Below are 22,580 nucleotides of genomic sequence, written 5' to 3'. Positions count from 1 at the left end.
TCGCTTCATCGTCGAGTTGTTTTTAGTTTCTTGATCCGGTACTACGAAATTCTATGGTCTATTAGGTATGTAAACTTTAATTTCCTTTATGAAATTTATTTATTGTAAATGTCATTGTTAGGATTGGGATTTCTAGGATCGTTGATGAGGCAAAATCGAAATTCGTAAAATCGGTTTGTAGGATCATGTGATCCTACAAATATACATTAATATGCTTTGGATATCTGATTATCAATTATATTTGTTTTTTTTTAAGTCTTTAAGGTGTAAATAAAAACTTATTTGACTTTATCTATTAAGTTTTGAAAAAGAATATTTTTAATAATTATTTTATAGTCGTATTGATGTAATTATTTGAGATAAATATATTTATAGGTGAGTGAAATCTGAAATATATGAAAATTTTTACGATTAAGATTATCCTTTTAGGATCAGATTATTGGATTGTAGAATCGAATTATGGTTCTACCACCTAGATTCTTAATCTAAGTAGGATTACACGATTCTACCAACAATAAGATTCTAACTACATTCGGATCAGTCGTCTATTTATGGATCGTAGAATCGTGAATCAGTCGCCTATTTTTAAATCGTAGGATTGTAAAATGATAGATCTGGATCGAAATTTCAATAACCATCATTACGGCATAACCAAGAGTATGAGATAATGCATTTATGTGCTTGGGCGCATAGTAATCTTTTGTGTCAAATGTAGTTATTGTGGTATATATACATATTATTTAATATGATATAAATATTCCATGTCTCATCTTAATCGAATAGCTTAAGTTATTACGGATTGTACCATGTCTATGGATTATTCTATCTCAAGGAATGTGTTTATTTAAAGAATTTGAAACTTTTGGGTTTGTGATTTATAAGATGATGTTTATGTTGTTGTATTGGACTTAGTTTGTGTTCGATAATTTTTCAAAATAATACTACAATCTTAAGTTAAGTTGTTTTTCTGATTAGGCTTAGATCTTAAGTTGCATAAAGACTATATAATCAAGTTGATTTAAATATTGACTATTATATATATATATATATATATATATATATATATATAAATAAATATCTAATTTAATCAAAACTTTTAAAATGATAAAAATTAATGTGAAAGTTACAAGGCTAATATATTTGATATATAATAAGATACAAACACAACTCATATATCTTATTAAAAATATTTTTAAAAGACTATTATACACAATAATAACATCACCAAACAATAATATACTTTACTCCCTTTAAAAAAGGTCACTTTCCATGCATTGGCTTGGTCAATGATTCCCAATAATGATACAAGTAACCTAACTCCCTTTAAAAGAAAGGAGTATCATCCATGACAGTCTAGTTGCATTTCTTTATCAATTATGTTATGAGATGATCCCTCTACCTTACTACTTACTATAATATTTTATAATTCTCCAATATTAGGTCAACCTGCCTACAACTATACTTTATAGTTTATATAGTCTTTGTTTTGGCCATATTTCTTCCTAACATGGTAACTTTAGTACTATTAATTTTGTTTCTTTCAATTTGTACTTAACACTCAGAATATTTTAGAGTTTTTTTTATGTTTAATGATACAGGGTTGGAGTCCTATTTATTTTTATGATTTTTCTAATGAGATTTTTTGTTATATCAAAAGATAGTGGAGAAATAATTCAAGACAAAATATATTATATTACAACATTATATTTTAAAATTACATCAAATATAAAAAAATTACAAACACATCACTTAAAAAGTACCGCTTAAAATCGACTTTGAATAGTACCATTTAATACTATAGGGCACTTATTTTTAAGGGCTCTAGGCGATCGACTATCCAAAATGAGCTAATAATCGTACCCGACTAACTTAAAGGAAAAAATTGCATATCATACCCGGCTAATTAACCTACAACCACACTGTTAATTAATTAATTTACTTTGGTTTGTTAAGCACTTTTGTATTGATTTTGTTTTACAAAAATAATTATTTTTGTAGGAAAAAGATATTAGTTGATGCTTTTTTATTACTCAAAACTTCTCTTATTGGAAAGTGATGGTATTATTAAAAGAGATTCATTTTGTCACTCTCATTTATCATTGTTTTTTATGTAAAGTTGTTATTTCTCATTTTGTAATATATTTATTTTTAACAATGATCAAACCCGATATGATCTATATATAAAAACTTTGTTTAAAGTTTTATCCATAGAATTTATTTTACCTTTTATTTATTACTAAATACTCTCTTTACTTCTTAATAAAGTTTTCACAAGAAATATATACAGAAATTAAAAAAATAAAATCTCAAAACAATAAATATAACAACCAAAAAGAGTGTATTATTTTTTGTTTCAAAGGGGCCAAGGGGTAGAGGCCATCCTGGCCTCAGCAACTCCGTCCTAAATTCACTACACAAAAAAACCAGATATTGTTAAATTCTTACGACACGTGGCTTCCAACTATTAGTTCACAAGTCAACATAAAACACACACGATTCCTGTGAGTTTCCCGGTCAACTAATGTGCGCCCAAAAAATATTTGTTCCATATTTATTTTTTTAATGCATCTCTAATTCTCTAGAATCATAAGGCCACTTTTTTTTAGTTTGTGCAATAATTTTTACTCTATTTTTTAATGACTTGAAAATTATTAATAGATTAGGAAAAATCATTCATAAATATATAAAAGTATTTTTTTATTTTATCTAATCCACTTAATTTTCAAAATAATGCTAAAATTAATCATAATTTTTATTTTACTGTCACTTTTTGTCAAAAATTTAACCGTTTAAAAACAATTTGTATGTGATTTCTATTTTTAATTTTATCCAAGCCTACAATAACACATATATTGCCAAAAATTTTAATATTTGAGATTATTGATCTGTAGTTTCAACTTAATAAAAAAAAAACTTACTCTTACTACCAACACAAATAAGACGATTCACAATGTCAGCATTCTCACCTTGAGTATGAACAAAAAACTAAGAATTACCAATATAAATTATTAGTGGTTCTATTTGTTTTTTTTTTTTTCCATTGAATCCTAATCGTATGCAGATCGTAGAGTATTAAAGTTATATATTTGAGTTAAAGAGCATTCATTCAATGCTTAAAATAAAGTTCTTTTTTCATAGTTTTTTGTCTTTTAAATACTACAAAGTAAGAAAATAATTTTTTACAAATGGCGTCATATAATATATAATAGGGATGAAGAAGGTAATTACTAACTACTAAGTACTTTTTAATTTGTAAACTAGCTTAATACTTTTTCCATTCTATATTAGTTATAACATTGGTAAAAATAACACTATTTATTCATCACTCTAAATTTACAATTAATTTTTAATCTATAGGTTAAAATATAGTCAAGTGAGATATTGTTTAATTCGTCTCATTGCAAAACTAATCGATATCAAATTTTTATAATTTTTTATTATATATAATTAGTAATATTAAGAATTGAATTAGTGCATTGAATAGTGTGAAAAATAAATATTACAAGTAAATTAAAATGGAGGAAGTATTAAAAAAAAAACAATGTACTATTATATTATGTTCTTACTGTTTTAAAGCCTCTACTAGTGAATTGAGGTTTTATTTCATTAATTTTACATGTTTTTTAAATAACAACTAGATTTTTAATTTTGAATCATCAAATAAAATATATTTATGTTTAAAAATAGTACATTAAATTAATAAACATGAATTTTAGCAACATTTAAAAATCGGACTATATTTAAAAATAGTGCATTTATTATTTGCAAAAAGAAAAAAAAAACATCGAAAATACTCTCAGCTTTTCTACACTCTTTCTCTATCTCTCTCTCCCTATAGCTGTATGTTGTTGTTCGCATTCAAGTCACAGTCTTTCTCTCTCTCTCCTAAAAAGTGGGTTATTGGGGAAAAATTTGCAGAGAATCGCTTCGAAGGCAAGCTACAAACCCTAGCCTATCCCAGCAATTTTACTGTTTCAAGAAGAGGGAGATTTTTGCTCTTACTGATTACGATTGCTTTTCTTACTTCACTTTAGATCTCTATAAATTACTCTTTTTGTCCTGCAATGTGCAAATAAACTTCCTTTTTCAGGTAATATTTTATTTTCATTTGTTGTATGTTGTTTAATTTCTTTGTTATTTTGAGTAACTTTGCGGAATTGGAGTAGTTTTGTGTAAATTTATATAATTGTACAGTGAAAAAATGGCGTCGAAACAAGGCTTAAAATCAAGAAAACAAGCAAACTCTGCATCATCCTCAACTACATCGTCTTCTAAGCAGTTTTTAGAAACTTCGTTTGACGCACAAACTTCTTTGGCACCTTCGTCGACGAGGAGTAAGCATCGTCATCAGTATCTGTTCTCTGAGAGTGCTGCTGTTGATGAGAAATCCAAGGAGAATGTCACCGTCACTGTTCGCTTTCGTCCACTCAGGTGTTTTATATTTAATTCTGAATTCTGTTTGCTTTATTAAATTAGATTAGGCAACGTTTTTGTTATTATTTTTGCTCTTTTAAAATTTTTTTCTTGATTTTTTTTTAAATTAGTCCGAAGGAAATCCGACAAGGTGAAGAGATTGCTTGGTATGCGGATGGCGAGACGGTTGTGAGGAGTGAGCATAATCCGTCCATAGCATACGCTTATGGTAAGTTTTTTTTTTACATGAATGAGTGATCATTTGGTAATGTAGGTAAAGTATTTGAAATATAATTGGAAATTTACTGTTGTTTTGTTTTTAGAAATCTTTGTAATATCTTGTGCTGGATTTACCTCTGTAAGAAAAGTTGGAATAGCGATGCTGGAACAATTTGTTTCTGAATTTATCGTATGCTAGGTGCAAAATGTCTTCAATTTATATTGTAAAGTGTTCTTTGTGCGGTAACTTTTGGTATTAGAGGATGTTTGCGGAGTGATTACAAATTTACAATCATGTAGTTATTCTTTGTAACTGAATATGTAATTAATGATGAATCTTATGAATGTTTAAGGAAGGTTCTTTGTTCTAGAACATCATAAATGATGAAGAAAACCTCTTATTTTTTGGGAGGAGGCTTGCAACCTTCTAGATGTTTTTGATTTATTTCTTACTTAAGATTCATTGTAACTTTGTAGATCAAGTATTTGGGCCTACAACCACTACACGCCATGTTTACGATGTTGCTGCTCAACATGTTGTAAATGGTGCAATGGAGGGAATCAATGGTACAGTACTATGCTATTACTTGTTTTTTTTATTTAGCTGTATGTGTATCTATATCCTTGTATCAGCATTTCCATCTTAAACCTATTATGTCCTTCATGAGTTCACTATTTCTTTTTGAAATTTCTAAAGGACCTCTGTTCTACAAATCGTTGTTGTGTCTGCTGATCTGCTCTTCAAATCCTTAGCTATTAGTAGGCTAAAACCTACATTGGCTTTGAGTCATGTATATCATACACCACATACCTTAGGAGTGTACACATTTCCAGTCTGGGCCAGAATTAATTCTGGAACTGGACTGGTTTGGACAATGTATACACTGCTACTGAGTACACGAATTAAATGTCTTAGGAAATATTACTCACCTTAGCTAAGTAAGTGATCTACTAAGTAGTATTACAATCTGCTGATGTAGCCCGTGATGATTATCACCAATCAGTGAGCTGGATGGTTTTGTGAGTGCAATAAAATTGAAGTGATTTTTTTGAGTGACTTGCGAATTCGAGGAATATCAAATTTGAGATATGAGACTTAGAGATATCTCATGTCTTTAAGGCAAAATCATGTTAGCTTGACCAAGTTCAAGATAGAAAATAAATTAAAATAAATTTTATGGTGTGGAAATCCATGTTTATGCTGACTGCTGAGCGCTGATGGCTCCCATAATTTTACAGTTTGAACTAGTAAATGCACACGTGTGGAACTTGACAGCTACATAGACATGTTCTTTTTTCCGCATTGTCGCAATACTAGTATTTGATTCATTAGTTTCCAAATTTAGTGGATAACATGTTCCCTGTGGGTCATCAAATGTAGAATGTGATTTTATTTGGCGTCTGAGTTTAGATTTGTTAAGGAACCAACTCAACCAAAAGCTTAAGCTGATGGTTGAGGCCCCAAGATATGTTATATACTCTAACACGCCCCCTCACACGAGACCCCATTGGGCTAGAAGTGTGGATGCGCATAGGCGCTGAATATTCCACTTTAAATGAGGGGTGGTTGAGATTCGAACCCGTGACCTCTCACGTTGGCTTTTGATACCATGTTAAGGAACCAACTCAACCAAAAGCTTAAGCTGATGGTTGAGGCCCCAAGATATGTTATATACTCTAACAAGATTCTCATAGCAAATGCTGTTGTATAAAAGCTACCATGTCTCAGTTCCCTGTATATGCTTCTGTAATGCTGTTCATTTATTTTACTTTACTTTCCTGTTGCATACTGTAATTTAGGTTATTTTTACTCAGAGTTTTTGCAATAGCCTCCCTAGCTATTGACTTTTGTTAAATGGTGCCATTAAGATTTTTTCCCCTAAAGTTGTCAACTAGATTGATCATATTAACAGTTTGGACAGCTGAAGTGGCTTTTGATGTTGTTGCAACAGGCACTATTTTTGCATATGGAGTGACCAGCAGTGGGAAGACTCACACTATGCATGTAGGACTACTATTTGTTTTCTGTGTAATTCATTCATTATATTGACTGGAGATGCATTCTTATCCTGATCATTTATGTAAAAATTATCTTCTTTTTGGTTTAATATATCATGATGAGGGTTTGATTTGATTTTTCAGTTAATGATTCTGTACTCTGGATGTTTCCAAATTTTTGCAAATTTATAAAGATGGGCTAATTTCTATGATTTTTTTTTCTTGTTGGAATGCCAAATTCATTTGTTTTGGTTCATGTACCGTCTCATATGTTGGGTTTATGGCTTTGGCATTATAATGGAATGTCAGAGGTTTCTCCTGGCTGTCTTTCATCAGAATATGCTTTTCTGAGGTACAGTATATTTGATGTATGCCTCACAGTGGAAAAAATAGTTATGATATTGGGAGACTTGACATTCTTCTTTAATCCATAGTTATTGCATAACCTGTACTCCTATTCCTCTAAAGTCTCTTGTGACAAGAATATTGGCATATGTCGCAAATAGAATTGAATCACGAATGAACTATGTCTATGGGAGACGTGATATTCTTTCTTGATCCTTGATTACTGCATAAAATTTTAATATGCTGTTATGTACCCTCTATCTCACTACAATTATAGTGGTTGACAAAATCATGAATTGTTATACTCCGAATTAATTATTGAAAAGATTTAAACGTAGAACTGAAAGTATGAGATAGAAAAAATAAGTTGGTAGAGAGGAAAAAAAGAATTGGGGTTTATTATGAGGTGGGAAGTGACAGAAAATGCACAAGAACTGGGTAGAGAGAAGTTAGAAGGACTAGTATAGAGAGAAAAAGTAAGAACAAGTGGGTTGAGACTTGAGAGAGGATACCACAAAAGGAGAGTGCAAATTATTGTGGACTTTAAGCATAGTTAATCATGCAGACACATTTTATAGTATTTTATGCAGATGGTGGCTTTTTCTTAATATAGCCAGAGTATGATACAGACACACCAAGTAACTCAATACTTACATAGGAGATTTTTCCAACATTGAAATAAAATGATTGGCTTCTCAATACCTCTTTACTTTTCTTATTTTACACTGAGCGGACTACCTTTGTAATCTATTGATATCGTATAAAATTTTATTTTTGGAAAAACACACGGTATGTTACTTAATTTGATTTTTTTTAACCAATGACAATTTTTCTTATCATCTCTGTAAAGAGAACTAGGTGATGTGGAGCGGTGTAGCTCGCCAGAGGGTTTGGAAGAGTCTTTTGCTGCCTTGCATATCAATTCATTGCATGGGTTCTCTTATATTGTAGCTTTTACTAAATTATTTTTCATGCTATATTTTATTGTAGGGTGATCAACGATCTCCAGGAATTATACCATTGGCTGTGAAGGATTCTTTTAGTATTATCCAAGAGGTTCTCATCTTTGTATTTTACATAAAAACCTGCATTCTATGTCATTTTTGAAGTTAAGATTGTTTTCTGACCTATGTACTTGTTGTAGACTCCTAGCCGAGAATTTCTCCTCCGTGTGTCCTATATTGAGATTTACAATGAGGTATGTGCCTCTCTTAACGTGAGGTATTGTTTTGTTGGTCAATAAGAATAAGATTTCTGATCAGTTAAACTTGTCTTATTTCTTCCTTTCTTGGACTGATTAAATTCTTAGTCCTTGCTGGGAGTAGAATTGTTCACACTTTCTCATGAACATGCGTAAGCCTTATTGTGAGAAACAGTGGGAGCCTACTGCATGGTTAACTTATAACAAGCCCGTATGATCTTTTATTTTGTTTCACTATCCAGGTGGTTAATGATTTGTTGAATCCAGCTGGACAGAACTTGAGAATCAGAGAGGACCATCAGGTACTCAGTATTTCACTGCCTATTGTTTTCTAGGTGGTTGCTACTATTAAATCTGCAATTAGGAAAATAAGCAAAAAATTTTGCTAGTATGATAGGTAAGAACACTTTTAACCTAACTTGATGCTTCTTCCTTATAATTTTTGTCAAGTGGTTTGTATCAACGACCACAACCTAAATATAAATGTACTTCCACCTTTTTTAAGTGCAATATATTCTATCCTTGGCTACTACATAAATGCAACATTTCTATTCTAGCACAGTTTTGTTGCCGTTTAAATTATTCATACCCCTTTCTACCATGTCATATTGTCCCATAATTAAAACAATGCGGTTTCGGTTGCGATTGCGGGGCTATGGCATATTTGGCTACTTCATTATGCCTACCCCTTTCTTTCATGTCATGTGTCCCATAATTCAAAAATTAGGTTTTTACATTATGCTACTATTAACTATACCCCTTTCTATTCATGTATGAAGTAGGATGGTTTAACTACTATTCGAGTTCTTAATGAGTTTTTAGTAAGCCTTCTAGTTTATATATGCAGTAAATTTGAGTTATATTGGTTTGGTCCATATGATTGAATATTGCTTAATATCCACTATACGTGGAAACATTTTTTTATTTCACCGTAGAGCTGCAGTCAGTTATTCTATTTCTAGAACAGATAAGTTCTCTGTTAGGCATTAGCACTTTCACAATTTCACATCTATAAAGGCATGCCTATTACTTGCACAAAATTTTCTAAATGATAAATTAGAGATATGCAAAAAGTGCAATTATGTTTGTCTTAACTTTCCAATGCATAATTGTTTATCAGCCATGGGATATTGTTGAATGCATTCTGTGTATACTATTTTGAAATTGCTCTTTTGGCTTTCCTTTTAATAATTGGATGCAAGTTTTAAATGTTTCTTAATGCAGGGAATTTTTGTTGAAGGAGTGAAAGAAGAAGTGGTTCTGTCACCAGCCCATGCATTGTCGTTGATTGCAGCTGGTGAAGGTATCGTGAAAATATTTTTTTTTTCTTTATTGCAACTATTCAAGGCTCCTCTACAAGTTACTGTAGCATGTTTAGAGTGTACAGTTAAGCTAAATTTTAGGAAGCTTATTTTATGAGAAATTGAAAACATTTCTTCTCCATATGTATCATTTTGAACTATTTGGTTTGTTCAGAAATTAAACATAACATAGTATAGTTTGATGGATGTCATATTTATAAGCGTTGTGATAGTTTATGCTTCTATTATCAGTTTTTGACAATCATCTCTTGAATTTGATCATTAGAAAGCACTTTTTGTTTTTCTTATGGTCATGAAAAGCTGAAGCATATTTTGTGGATTGTGGAAAGCTACTTCTACTTGATTTTCAGTTTCCTTACTAACTTGAGTAACCTTCTCTATCTAGACCCCGCTTTTGTGGTTCTATTTCTTTAGTAACCACATGATGGCAAATTCCAATTCAAAAAGTTGAAAGTTATGGGCATTATGTCTGGAATGATAATGTTCCCCTTGGCGTGTCATTCTCTTTTTACATTATCATCATGCTGTTTTTGTAGAGGTGGGCATTGGAGATCTTTGTCTCACTGATTGAACATTGATGAGGTTTCCTTGAACTCTAGATTTATGTTTTCTTGAGGGATTCACGAAAATTTTGTTTGCTTTGTTGGTTTCAAATGTAGTGTAAAGTTTTAGTTGTTTTATGGATTTGGATTTTAATGTAGTGAATGAAAAGGTGCATTGAGCGGTTTTGCTGAATCCTTTTTTGTGACTAGTGATGTTTGATGACTGTAATTAGAGTCTGCTACTTTGATGATGTATTATCTCCTGTTTTTGTATGGGAGCACCTTATCATTTTTTATGATTTTGATTTTGGTGACAGAACACAGACATGTTGGCTCAACCAATTTCAATCTTCTTAGCAGCAGAAGCCATACAATATTTACCTTGGTAAGTTGTTATTTTTGCATGGTCTGTTTCAATGTTGTATGGTAATTGCTGAATCAGATTCTGGGATCCCTTTCCTTCTTTTTTCTTTTGTTTCTTTTTTTGTTTTTGTGTTTTATTTGGCAATGCTATGCTAAATAGTCAAACTTTTGCTTCTGTTTTTCATGGAAATGTCATGCAATGCTTTGGTTCATAGATAGTGATAGTTTAGTTACGGTGCCTTCCTATTCAGTAATATTCTGTATATAAATCTTCCATAGATTTTCCCTCTGTTTTCTATGAAGTGTTGCATAAATTGTTTTTAACTGATGTAAATTTGAGGTACTTTTCTCATTAATTTGTTTGAGGACCTATGAGAAAAGAGTCATTTGATTCCTTATTGTTTTTGAGTTCTATGAAGTATGAACATTGATTTTTGTTGCAGTAGTAGGGTAGCCTGTATTTCCTGCATGCAAGCTTTACAAGTGGGAATATAACTGTTTCCATCTCTTTGCTTGTTAACACTCAAGCAGCCGATAGTTATTTGTTTTATCTAGTTACTATGGATCTCTTGATTCTTGATAAACAATCATATAGATCATTGTTTAGATTATGCTCGTATATGGCATTGTGCATCTTAGATGTTAAATGTATTTCTCTGTAATTGCATATTTCTTCTTAGATGGGCTTAAGATAGTGTATGATGCCAATGTCATGCTTGTTAGCCTACACTGATGGTTCACACCTCTGTTCGGGGTTCTGTAATCACTTGTTTTATCTGTTGGTTTTCTGTCTTGTTATCAGACCATTGAAAGCAGTCCTTTTGGGAATAACAGTGAAGGAGAAGCTGTTAACCTCTCTCAGCTGGTATTTTTTTTTTGTCACAAGTGTTTTTTTGCTTCGCACTAATTGTTTTCTGATATTCAACATTGTTCTTCTACAAGCTGAAGCATATGTTGAAGACTTATAAATTTGTTTTTATCTAACTTATGTATGCAGCATCTCATCGATCTGGCAGGTTCTGAGAGCTCCAAAGCCGAGACCACTGGTGTCCGGCGGAAGGAAGGATCTTACATAAATAAAAGCTTGCTGACTCTTGGGACAGTAAGCCTCTATTGTTTTACAATTTTTGAATCATTTATTCATTTTATGTAAATATCTTTTGTAATGAGGCTACATGAATTACGATGCGGCTAGACTAAAATTATAATTTGCTTTCTCTTAAGCTTTTTCCTTATTTGTATAATTACTGTAAAATTTTGTCACTACATGAATAAAGCGATCTCTGTGACCTCTTGTGTTTATAACATTCCTTGTTTCTCACTGCAAGCATTTCGTTGGTGGGGTGGAGAAGCAGAAGTAGTTGCCTATTTGTCAAGTTGACTGTACTTTCTATTAGTGCTAGTGGAAGATCTCTGTCCTTAAAATTTTAGAAAGAAGAGTAGGCAGTAAGGTGGTTGTCTTCTCCCAACTACTAGTGGCTTGAGATGATATTGTCAAGGATTTTTTGAAGGGATGGGGGTGAGGTAATGAGTTATTTGGAGGCTATTACTTTTTAATCACTAATCAGCAGATGTTTCCGTTTTATTTATTGATGATCTAGTTGGTCACCTTTGTTTGGAGTTTTGGGTTGGATCCTAGTAATTGAATTAGTGGAAAGTAACTGATATTCTATTTCAAGTAACATTAGAGATCAGGGAAGCAATGTTTGCTATGGAGATCAAGATATTATTGCCTCGAGAAAAAATCAAGTTGTGGAAGTTGAGGGGGGTAGAAAAAGTGGTTTGAGATTGTTAATGAATTTTTAAGACTACAATACTGGGAAAGAATTTGAGCTTGACGGCTTGACCTTGGTTTTTGAGAAGCATTGTTTACAAGTTTGAGTTTTTTAATCAATAAATTAATTCTGGTGTTTGTTAAATTTTGTGAATGTTTTAGTGGGTTCTCTTGGTTGCTTTGTGTAATACTAATGAGGTGGTAGAAATGTTAACAAATGAGACAAGTATGGAACATTGCTAAACAATATTGAGAATGGTTATTATTGTTGAATTGAAGTTTTGATAGAGTTTTGGTATGTAAGGGGTTTAGGAGGTTTTAAAAACTGGTTTTTTAGGTGCCTTTCTAATGCTTTTTTTTTTCAGATATAGAGTTTGGTTTGGTGCTTCACTAGCTTTTCATAAAGTAATAGATTGCCCCTCGGCTTGAGCTCGGTACTACTTTCACTTAAGGTTAATGGGTGATTGTGATGGTTTGTTAAATTTCACTTTAGGTGAAATTATCTTCTTAGTTGGGCTGTCCATATGCTTACACATCTTTTGGTGTTGAACTTCTATTGAATCTTCAGTTGGATTGAGAATCTGCAGCCTTTATTTGGTCTTTCCACAATATTATGCTAGAGAGGTAGGTCTATTCACAGATTGTATGGTTTGGCCTTTTCTATTATGTAGTTTATCTCTCAGAGTTGTTAATTATATTATTTTTTTTTCTCAAAGGATGAAATATTAAGGTCTTCTGTTGACTGAATGCTTCGTATTCTTTTGTTGAGGGTTGCTGATGGAAGAGAGATCTTGGTTCTTTGCAGTATGACCCTGCTTGGTAGCTGATAGAGGATTGCATTTGCAGATCACATTAGCAAATTTCATTAGTACATTTGTACAATACTTTATATTAGAAGATTGTACATATCACTAATGCGGTTATTTTTGATGTAAGATGAAAAGTAGGTAATAAATGATAACATAAGATGAATTGTGTGGATAAATTAGAAGAGAATGAGGCAAATTCAGAGGGACGGGAGGGAGTAAGTGTTGATTCAATTATTAGTTTGCTATTTAGTTTGCACGAATTAGTGATATGAAATACATATATGTATGTATTAGATAAAGGGGTGTTGTAATTTATGAATAAATATTGCAAAATTTAGGGTAGTGTCATTTCATCGAATTATCTTGTGCTAACACTCTCAGTATGCTCTTTTGTATTCAGGGTAGTATACTCCTATTAATATATTGTAAAAAGTAAAGTGGACCCTCTCTGCTCTTCAAATGTGCTATTCACCAAACACCTAAAACGGCAAATTGTGTTTGTCTAACTACTAATTTTTTCCATTATGCTCTTTTTTTTTTTGTAGAATATGCTTATTAAAAAAATCCCTTTGTTTGCTTAGCATTTCCATTGGATGCTTTTGGTTCATGCTTTGCATGAAGGAAGTTGCTTTACTGTAGATTTGTGGTTTCTTTATTTATTTCTCTTTTGACAACAACTTGAAGTTTCGGTTTTTCAGTGGCAAATGGACTGTATCTTTTTCTAATATTTGGCATTGCCTCAATATTTAGTGTTACGATTCTGGTAGTTTTGTGCTAATTTTGGCTGTAATAATAACAGGTAATATCGAAGCTAACAGAAGGTAGATCTACACATATACCATACAGAGATTCCAAATTAACTAGGTTTCTTCAATCCTCATTAAGTGGCCATGGGCGTGTTTCGGTGAGATTGAGTCTCTTTTTTGATGTGAATGAAGTCCATTATTGAGTTTTGGGTCTTTGGATAAAGTACTGTATTTTCTGCTTGATGTTATATTCCTGGTTTAAATGTGCAGCTCATTTGCACTGTAACTCCTGCATCAAGCAATGCTGAGGAAACGCACAACACTTTAAAGTTTGCTCATCGTGCCAAGCATATTGAAATTCAAGCAGCACAGAATAAAGTATGCTGTTATTTCATAAAAATTTAACTAGTACTAAATACTTTATATTGCAGCCCTTGATTCATAATGGACTTTAAGCAGATAATTGATGAGAAGTCACTCATTAAGAAGTATCAAAATGAGATTCGGTTGCTCAAGGAAGAATTGGAACAACTGAAGAAGGGCATTCTCAATGTTCCTGAACTAAAAGAAAGTGGAGGACAAGAAATTGTACTTCTAAAACAGAAGGTATGTTGGTCTTTATGAAAGTACTCTCTAATGATACATTGAATCTTTGGCTTTTCATTGTAAGATATGTTAGTCTTGCTACATCATTTTTAACTGTTATATTACACTTGTTTCCCATTTTTGTTTTATTGTGATTCCTGAAGGTCTTACTGAATTTGACATGCTTTCAATGTGATATATAAGGTGATAATCAGTGATTGAGTTTAATAGTTTCAGTGGTTTTTGTTTGATGCTCTCATGAATCTTAAATACATGTTTTTGTGCAAAGTACTTTTTATTTTAAATTTTCTTTGAAGATTGTGCTTCATAGTTTCAGTGGTTAACACGCTCTCATGGATCACCATGGTGTTTTGTTATGATGTGAAGCTTGATTGGAAGGGTTGCATGGTGCAAATATGTCATTTCGTCGCGATCATGGAAATGACCATGGTGATGCGGCAATGTGGATGAAGCCGTTGTCATACCACCAAATAATGGCCGAAACCACAAGATATCCCTTAAACCGCCCTGAAATGCAGTTTTTTTAACACCCTAGGTTGTAAAAGTTCGATATATTTTAAAACCTTTATGACTTGGCTCATGTGATTGTGGTTAGCTGATTTCAAGGACTTAGTATCTGCTGCTGTAAATTATCCGGTTTTTTCATAAGTGTCCTTTTAATGTAAATTTAAACAATGGCTTTGAAGCCTAAAGATGCTTTAAATTGTGTTGGTTTCGGATTAAGCTAATGCCATTTTATTCTATTATCATTTCGTGGTTTGTAAAGCTAGAAGACGGGCAATTCAAACTGCAATCACGTCTGGAAGAAGAGGAAGAAGCTAAAGCGGCTCTTTTGTCTAGAATACAACGGTTGACAAAATTAATATTGGTCTCCACTAAGTCTTCACCGTCACGATTTCCTCACCGTGCTGGTCCAAGGAGAAGGCATTCTTTTGGGGAGGAAGAGGTGTGTTTCCCTTTTTGGTTTCATTAGTCCATGGTATACATTAACTTTTTTTTCAGTTTGTGTGTTAGATACGATACCTTAGTATCAATATAATAGTCTAATGCATATAATCTTTAAGCTTTTAAAAGGCTGCTTTTGTTGCTTTATTGTTACGTTTTTGTATAAATGTCCAGCTTGCTTATCTACCTCATAAGAGACGTGATTTGATCCTGGAAGATGAAAATATTGACTTGTACATTGCGGATGGATATGCTGAAAATGACACCTTAAAAGAGGAGAAGAAGTCTCGTAAAAATGGACTCTTGAACTGGTTAAAGATTCGGGTATGTACAAATGTTGTTGACAATTTTTATTTATTGTAAATTGTAATTCATCTTCCACATGACTTCAATAACTACTAATATGGGGTTCGTTAGTGTGTGTGTATGAATTGTGATGTAAGCTAAAAACATGCAGAAGCTTTTGATTTGTAAATGTGCACATATATCCCTAACGAGCTATGTGCACTTCCTTGATTGTGGTGAATACAGTTGTACAGGTGCATGAATACCTATTATGATCTGCGTGTTCATAGAGGGAGGGATGTACAGGGTGAGGAGATTAGAGGGGGATGCACATCCTAGATGGATCATCTATAAAATGCTTTCGGCTATAAAGTAACCATTTTTGTGAGTTTAGAACATGGTGTCAAACTCGGCCGAGTTGACACGGTTTTTCAAGACACCGTTCCAAGAATTCGCGATTTGTAACGGTGGGTAGAAAAACGGCGCATCAAAACGGTAATCGACCGTCATGACCGTTCCAAACCGGATCTAAACCCTTTTCACGGGCGAATTTGACCGTTCCACACCAATTGACAAGATAAACTACAAAAATTACAATGAAAAAACTGCAACAAAAACTTACATAACAATTTAAAAGATGAAATATTTAAATAAACTATAAGATTCGTCCATGAAAGCTCGATTTAGATGGGAATTAGAAGAAATAGAAAGCTTTTAGTTAATGAAAAAGTATGACAGAGAAAAAGAGCTTTGAAAAAGATGAAAGAATGACCATCCGCTGTAAGTTTTGAATTAAAGAGATTGTACTTTATTTTTTATTAATTAATTATTAATATGGTGTGTCAAGTACCCATTGCTTGTGAGGGTAGGTGGCAGATACTATTGACACTATTAGGACTTAGTAGTATTTCTACTACTTACATGTCAAATACCTTTATTTAATTTAATTATTTCAATATTCTTCAAAAGTAAAAGTAAATTTCACCTTTATTATACATACAGTAGTTCACAGTTCAGTTGTAACATTATTTAATGTGTATATACTATTTTTAATATTTTTAGTTTCAATAATTTTTTTAATATTAGATCATATTATATATATATATATATATATATATATATATATATATGTATATATATATATATAAACATTTATCCTATATAAATATAACTATCGCGACCCGTTCCCGTTAAGATGCAGCTAAAAACTTAGAGATATGTAATTTATATTAATCTTTGTGGTTTTTGACTTATCAGGATTTCTTCTAGTATCATTGGCTAACCGGTTCATGGTGGCTCCATGGCATTGCTTTTAAAAACACTTTTGAGCTTTGTGAAAGTGGAACTGTGCTGTGTTTTGAGTTAGATCATAGATGGATATCATCCTGGATTTATTTTTCTTTCTCTCCCCTTCTTAACATGTTTACAAAAACTGCTTTGCATGAAGCTCTGGTTTTGGGTTTTTCAGTGTTGCTTGGCTGACATGATTGGCATGTTTTGTGAACTTTTGTTCGTGAGGTCAAATTATGTAAGTTTAAGGATAAAGGATGTCAGTCTAATAGTTTAGGGGTCATTTGGCTACACACCATGGACAATCAAGAAGCTTACCACCTAGATGTTGGGATGCTTTCATTAGCTTGAGAAATTTTTGTCTTAAGATCTAAAGTGACCATGCTTACATTTATAGCAATGTGATGATAATGCAAAGGAGATTGAGCTATGCAGCTATTGTTGAGGCTGTTGTTTTCCTCTGAACTTCACTATTTTGCCATGCTATTTACTTTTGGGAAATTGGCCATGAAAGTAACTTCTATAGTCTCTTTTGTTGGTGTAACTTCCAGCTAGAGGCCACTTGATACAATTCTTGAAGCTTATCATTCCCTACTTCGCTATCTGCACCCTTCAATAGATATTGCTTCCTGCTTATATTTTCATCATTCTCTGTAGCGAGCCTCAAATTGGGGGCTTTAAGCTCACTGGTTTTTGCTTCTCTTGGTAATTTGCTTTTGACTACGGACATGAGAAGTAAAATAAAATAAATTAAGGTCATAACGAATGACTTTTTTCTAATTGCTTAAAAGGTTCAGAATTCATTTCACGTTCTAGTGAAGATTTATTATGAACATGGGGATATTTCGGTTTCATAAACTCACAAAATGTCAAAATCCTCTTGCTGGAACTGTCACTTTTCTTAGATTTTACAGCTATTGGTCCTTGAGTTTACCCAACACTCAGTTTCCGATTTATGTTTATTCTTGATGGGGCCAAAAATTAATAGCTTTTTTATTTCCAATTGTACTGGAACTATAGTAAACTGACTTATTAAATCATGTGCATTTGTTTATTTGAAGTTGCATTAGATGTTTGTTATAAATGATCAATCGAAAATTAACCTTTTGCTATCACAAGGATAAGATTGCGTACAATCGACCCTCCAAGCGGTCTTCAGAAGACTCGTTGACTCCTTAGAATTTTGAAGTAAATGTATGTAGATTTAGTGCTCCTCAACCTGTGCCTTGGTGAGATTACACTGGAGTACTGGACTGTTATTTTTTTTTAATTTTAAATCTTGTTTAAAATATTAGTTTCCTTTTCAAAAAAAAAATTATTAGTTTCCTTTTTTAGTAAATTGATATTTTCTTCCATTGGTAAGTATTCATATTTTCTTCAAGTTGGGATGCAATCAAAATGGTTTGAGCGGAGATACTGTTTTTATTTTAAAGGATATAAGGTTGTGATTCGGGTTAGAAGTGGAATTATAAAGTGCATGGTCCATTAAAAAGTATCCTATATAAGGATAGCTTTAAATAGTGAATTGAACCATCTCTAGACCTCATTGCTGAACATGCTGATTTGCGTTGCTTGCTTACTGTCATCATATTTCCTCTTATCTCTTTAATTTGTGTTCTATTCCAGAAAAAAGATGGTAGCTTGGGTACTAGTAGCGATAAATCGAGTGCTGTGAAATCAAATAGTACACCATCAACTCCACAAGCGGAAAGTGTTAATCTCAATGCAGATACCAAGCTTTCCCAGTCTTTGCTTATGGAAAGAACTGATTCAGCGGAGCTTTCCCCTGTGGCTAGACAGGAAAGAGAAATTGTTGAAGACTTTTCTGGACTGGAGACACCTTTGGTATGTAGAACTTCTATTCATGTATGAGTGTTTCTTTTAGACATGTAGCAGGATACAGAAATTTTAATCTTTTTTCTTATGACTAGTGTAAAATTGCTTCGGTATTTAATATTTATTGTATATCGGTTTGATGACCCCCTTTTTGCTTACGTATATGTGGCCTTAGATTCAAAAAAGAACTGCAAATATATTCAGTCATCTTGGAGAGGTTGCCTGGATCTCAGAATAATCAATATAGGATCAATTAAACCGTTCAACTGATAACCGAACTTTGTTATATTTGGAATGTTAATTGTTTACCATAATTGGTGTGTCTGCCGAGGCTTTCCTTTTCATAACTTAAATAAACCCTTAAATAATTTATTTTCGTTAGCTCCCGGCAAATGAGTTACTTTTTTGTAGTCACATGTGACAAGACAAAACCATAAGCACAAGCTGTTATATAAAAATTTTTGGTTCTACATTTCTGCTCATAGTTAATATTGGGTAGGATTTTAACCATACATTAGAATACATGAATACTTCGATACATTTGATGTTCAGATATCATTGCTTTCATATGAAGATTTACTTGTATTGTTTTAGACAAGTACAAAATCAATCGATCAGATTGATCTCCTCAAGGAGCAAAAAAAGATTTTGTCTGGTGAGGTTGCACTTCATTCAAGTGCACTGAAGCGATTGTCTGAAGAAGCAGCAAAGGATCCTAAAAAGGAGCAAATCCATGTAAGATACTGGTGAAACTGTGAATGTTTAGGGTTGTGCTGCTGTGTTTCTAAGATTCTTGTATGTTAACATGCTTTTTATTTGAATTTCAGGATGAAATGAGGAAATTGCGAGAAGAAATCAGAAGCAAAAGTGAACAGATAGCTTTCCTTGAGAAGCAAATTGCTGATACTGCAACTAGTAACTATGACAAGATGGATAAATCTGAGCTGTCGCAAGTAAGTTTTGCAACTGCCATCATTCCATGAGGCTTTAAACTTGAACCCAATGGCTCAACGTACACTTTTTCCCGTATTTTTTATTGATCTCCAGACTGTTGCCGAACTTGTGAGCCAACTAAACGAGAAGTCTTTTGAGCTAGAGGTGAAGCATCTTATATTTCTCATTTATGTACTTTTGCTATGTTCTCCTTCATTCTTTTGTTCTGAATATTATTCCTTGGGTTAAGGCTTTGAAATATTACCTTTTCTTTTTTCCACCAGCCCACCATCTTGTGAAAATGGAGTTAGTATTTTCTAGATACTAGGGAGAATGAGTATAGAAAAAGCTTGCCTCTAAAGCTGCTACTATGTAAAACATTCATCAATCTAAAGTAAAACGGAATTATGATGGACTATAGTATGTACTAAGGGTCAATCGAAAACAAACTTTTGTTATCATGTGAAGTTGCATATCATGTTTGTACCAAGGGTCAATCGGAAACAAACTCTTGTTATTACTAACAAGAGTATAACAAGGGAAAGATTGCGTACATCCAACCACCTGGTGGGAACCACTTAATGGCATGTGATTATGGAATGTTGTTGTATCCCCTAATCTAAGTGTGTTGAAATCCAATCCCATAGCGTTGGAATCAAGGCTTTGGCATTGTTGCTGAATGAATTAAAGCTGCATCATTTTCTATACCAGGGTGTATATCTCCTTTGAGTTGCTAATGCAATCTTGAATTGATGTCATGTACTTTCACCAGTTTTTGAGTGCATCATTTCTTTGTGGCGCGTAAATTTGTGATAAGAAAGTGTGAACAATAGACCAAGTGACCAACACACCCGTGATAGTTTGGAAGAGAAGTAGTACCAAAGTGTGGTATTGTGAAGTGGAGAAATATGTGAATGACCTGCAAGGAGTTGCTCAAAAGAGTAATGGTTCACTTATTGGCAAATTCCTACACAGAAATATGGTGAACTTTGAAAACGGAGGAAGTGCTTGTTTTGGAAGTATGATTTTGATATTACTAGAAAGCCATTTCTTTTCTTAGTCAAGCTATTAGTATTTTAGTTTGTGTTCATTTCACTAACCCTGTTGAGTGGGCATATTTAAATGAAGGTTTAGTTATAGTCTTGAAAATAGAATCTGGATATTGTACATTGAAACTATTTGTTAACTGCTCCACTTGAAGGTTCTGTTGTTGCTCTTTATTTCTCTTCTAGGCTTTTTTACTTTTTACCCTTCATATTATTTCTTTTCATAACTTATCTTAAAAAAGATTCTCTTGTAAGTTTATGCTGTTTGACGTTCGTAGTTCCTGATTCCTTCTTGTAGGTGAAAACTGCAGATAATCGTATAATTCAAGAACAACTTGATAAGAAGGTAAAAAGGCAAATTTCCTAAGCTGCTTGTGCTGTTATTTATCCATTTGTGGATACTTTTTTCCGACTAAAATTTTTGTTGCGTGGCAGATCGGTGAATGTGAAGCATTGCAGGGAGAAGTTAGTTCCTTGAAACAGCAACTCTCTGAGGCCTTGGAATCAAAAAATCATCATTCAGGATCAATATCTGGGGAAGTTGAGGTGAACAGGGGAAACAGGTCATCAGTAGATTTGGATGAAAAGTTACGATTGCGTGCTCAGGTTTGTCTCATTCTTTTCTTTGGTTGGTCTTCTGAATTTCTGGTGCTGCTTTAAGACGGGATTTTGTTCTTTCGTGCTTACTATTATCAGGTGTCTAGAAAGTTTGCAATTTCCTGATACGGTCATGTCAGATTTCTTATGTCCGAGTGATGTGGTTGGGTCATGACCCGTGGAATTTTTTTTCTAACATTGCAGTATATCCTTGATAATAAGAGATTGAAAACAATGTGAAGTAATGCCGGACAGAGCAAAATGCTCAATCAATTCAGTCTACTTTTTTTTTAAACTGTATTTGTAATGTTCTGTTCCAGCTTCCAATTTCCTTGCCTTTTTCTTGTAAAATAGGCCACTGAGATTGAAGAGCTGAAACAGAAAGTGACTTTACTGAACGACATCAAGGATCAGCTGGAACAACGTAATAAGAAGCTGGCAGAGGAAAGTTCATATGCCAAAGGATTGGCTTCTGCTGCTGCTGTCGAATTAAAGGCTTTGTCCGAGGAGGTTACCAAGCTAATGAATCAAAATGAAAGGTTAACTACAGAGATGGCTGCTTTAAAGAATCCACCCCCTCAGCGTAGATCTGCAGGAACACTGAGAAACGGAAGGAGAGAAACTCACGTGAAACGCCATGACCAGGGCCCGAGTACCTCAGATCTTAGAAAGGAGCTAGCCATTAGCAAAGAACGGGAACTTACATATGAAGCTGCCCTACAAGAAAAGGATCAACGAGAAGGAGAACTTCAGAGAAGAGTAGAAGAATCTAAACAACGAGAAGCATACTTGGAGAACGAACTTGCTAATATGTGGGTTCTAGTGGCGAAGCTGAAAAAATCACAAGGAACGGACTCTGATAGTATCTCGGAACCTGCTAGAGAGAGCCCAAGAACCGACAACTGGTGACTTACATAGGTTTATTTTTGCATGTACAAATACTGGGGGTGGGAGTTGTAAATTGAAGATGTGTAGCTGAAGTTAGTAACTTAGTTTCAGGGTTTTTCTTTAACAAACTCATATTGTTTTCGCTGTGAGCGCTGATGAGTGTTTTTTTTACGTTATTGATACCCTGATTCCGTTGTAATTAATACCAATCAAGTTCTTTTTGGGTAACCTTGGGTTTGTTTGATGTATTACTACGTACTACTATCTAGCTTATCCTGGCTCAATAGGAAATAACCTTTGTGTTTTGAAAGGATAAGACTATATTTGACTCTTCTCCTTGTTATGTTAGATGTTAGATTCCTAATGGTGAAATAATGGAATGTCACCCTATAAAATAGGCTTGAATTCTTGTGCCTTCTCTA

At 33.1% G+C, this 22,580-nt stretch overlaps 1 protein-coding gene across 1 annotated transcript; it reads left to right on the top strand.

Annotated features, from left to right (window-relative positions):
- Window positions 1-3,780: 3,780 nt before the first annotated feature.
- On the top strand, window positions 3,781-22,567 carry LOC130825090 (kinesin-like protein KIN-7K, chloroplastic). Its single transcript, XM_057690132.1, has 24 exons — window positions 3,781-4,090; window positions 4,195-4,431; window positions 4,545-4,642; window positions 5,110-5,199; window positions 6,585-6,637; window positions 7,966-8,031; window positions 8,120-8,173; window positions 8,419-8,478; window positions 9,401-9,479; window positions 10,358-10,425; window positions 11,206-11,268; window positions 11,401-11,505; window positions 13,786-13,890; window positions 14,003-14,110; window positions 14,192-14,338; window positions 15,105-15,284; window positions 15,458-15,607; window positions 18,485-18,703; window positions 19,289-19,429; window positions 19,522-19,647; window positions 19,742-19,792; window positions 20,972-21,019; window positions 21,109-21,279; window positions 21,625-22,567. Exons 2-24 carry the CDS (start codon window positions 4,202-4,204, stop codon window positions 22,177-22,179), a joined length of 2,967 nt encoding a protein of 988 aa, XP_057546115.1. The 5' UTR covers window positions 3,781-4,090; window positions 4,195-4,201; the 3' UTR covers window positions 22,180-22,567.
- Window positions 22,568-22,580: the final 13 nt, after the last annotated feature.

Source organism: Amaranthus tricolor, chromosome 10, assembly GCF_026212465.1.
Source record: "Amaranthus tricolor cultivar Red isolate AtriRed21 chromosome 10, ASM2621246v1, whole genome shotgun sequence".
NCBI classification, from domain to species: Eukaryota; Viridiplantae; Streptophyta; class Magnoliopsida; order Caryophyllales; family Amaranthaceae; genus Amaranthus; species Amaranthus tricolor.
This window is presented reverse-complemented; position numbering and strand designations above follow the sequence as displayed.

Coding starts and splice junctions, on each gene's coding strand:
- LOC130825090 (XM_057690132.1), top strand. CDS start 4,202: ATGGCGTCGAAACAAGGCTTAAAATCAAGAAAACAAGCAAACTCTGCA. Junction 14,339..15,104: donor TTGTACTTCTAAAACAGAAG/GTATGTTGGTCT, acceptor TGGTTTGTAAAG/CTAGAAGACGGGCAATTCAA. Junction 21,280..21,624: donor AGTTACGATTGCGTGCTCAG/GTTTGTCTCATT, acceptor CTTGTAAAATAG/GCCACTGAGATTGAAGAGCT.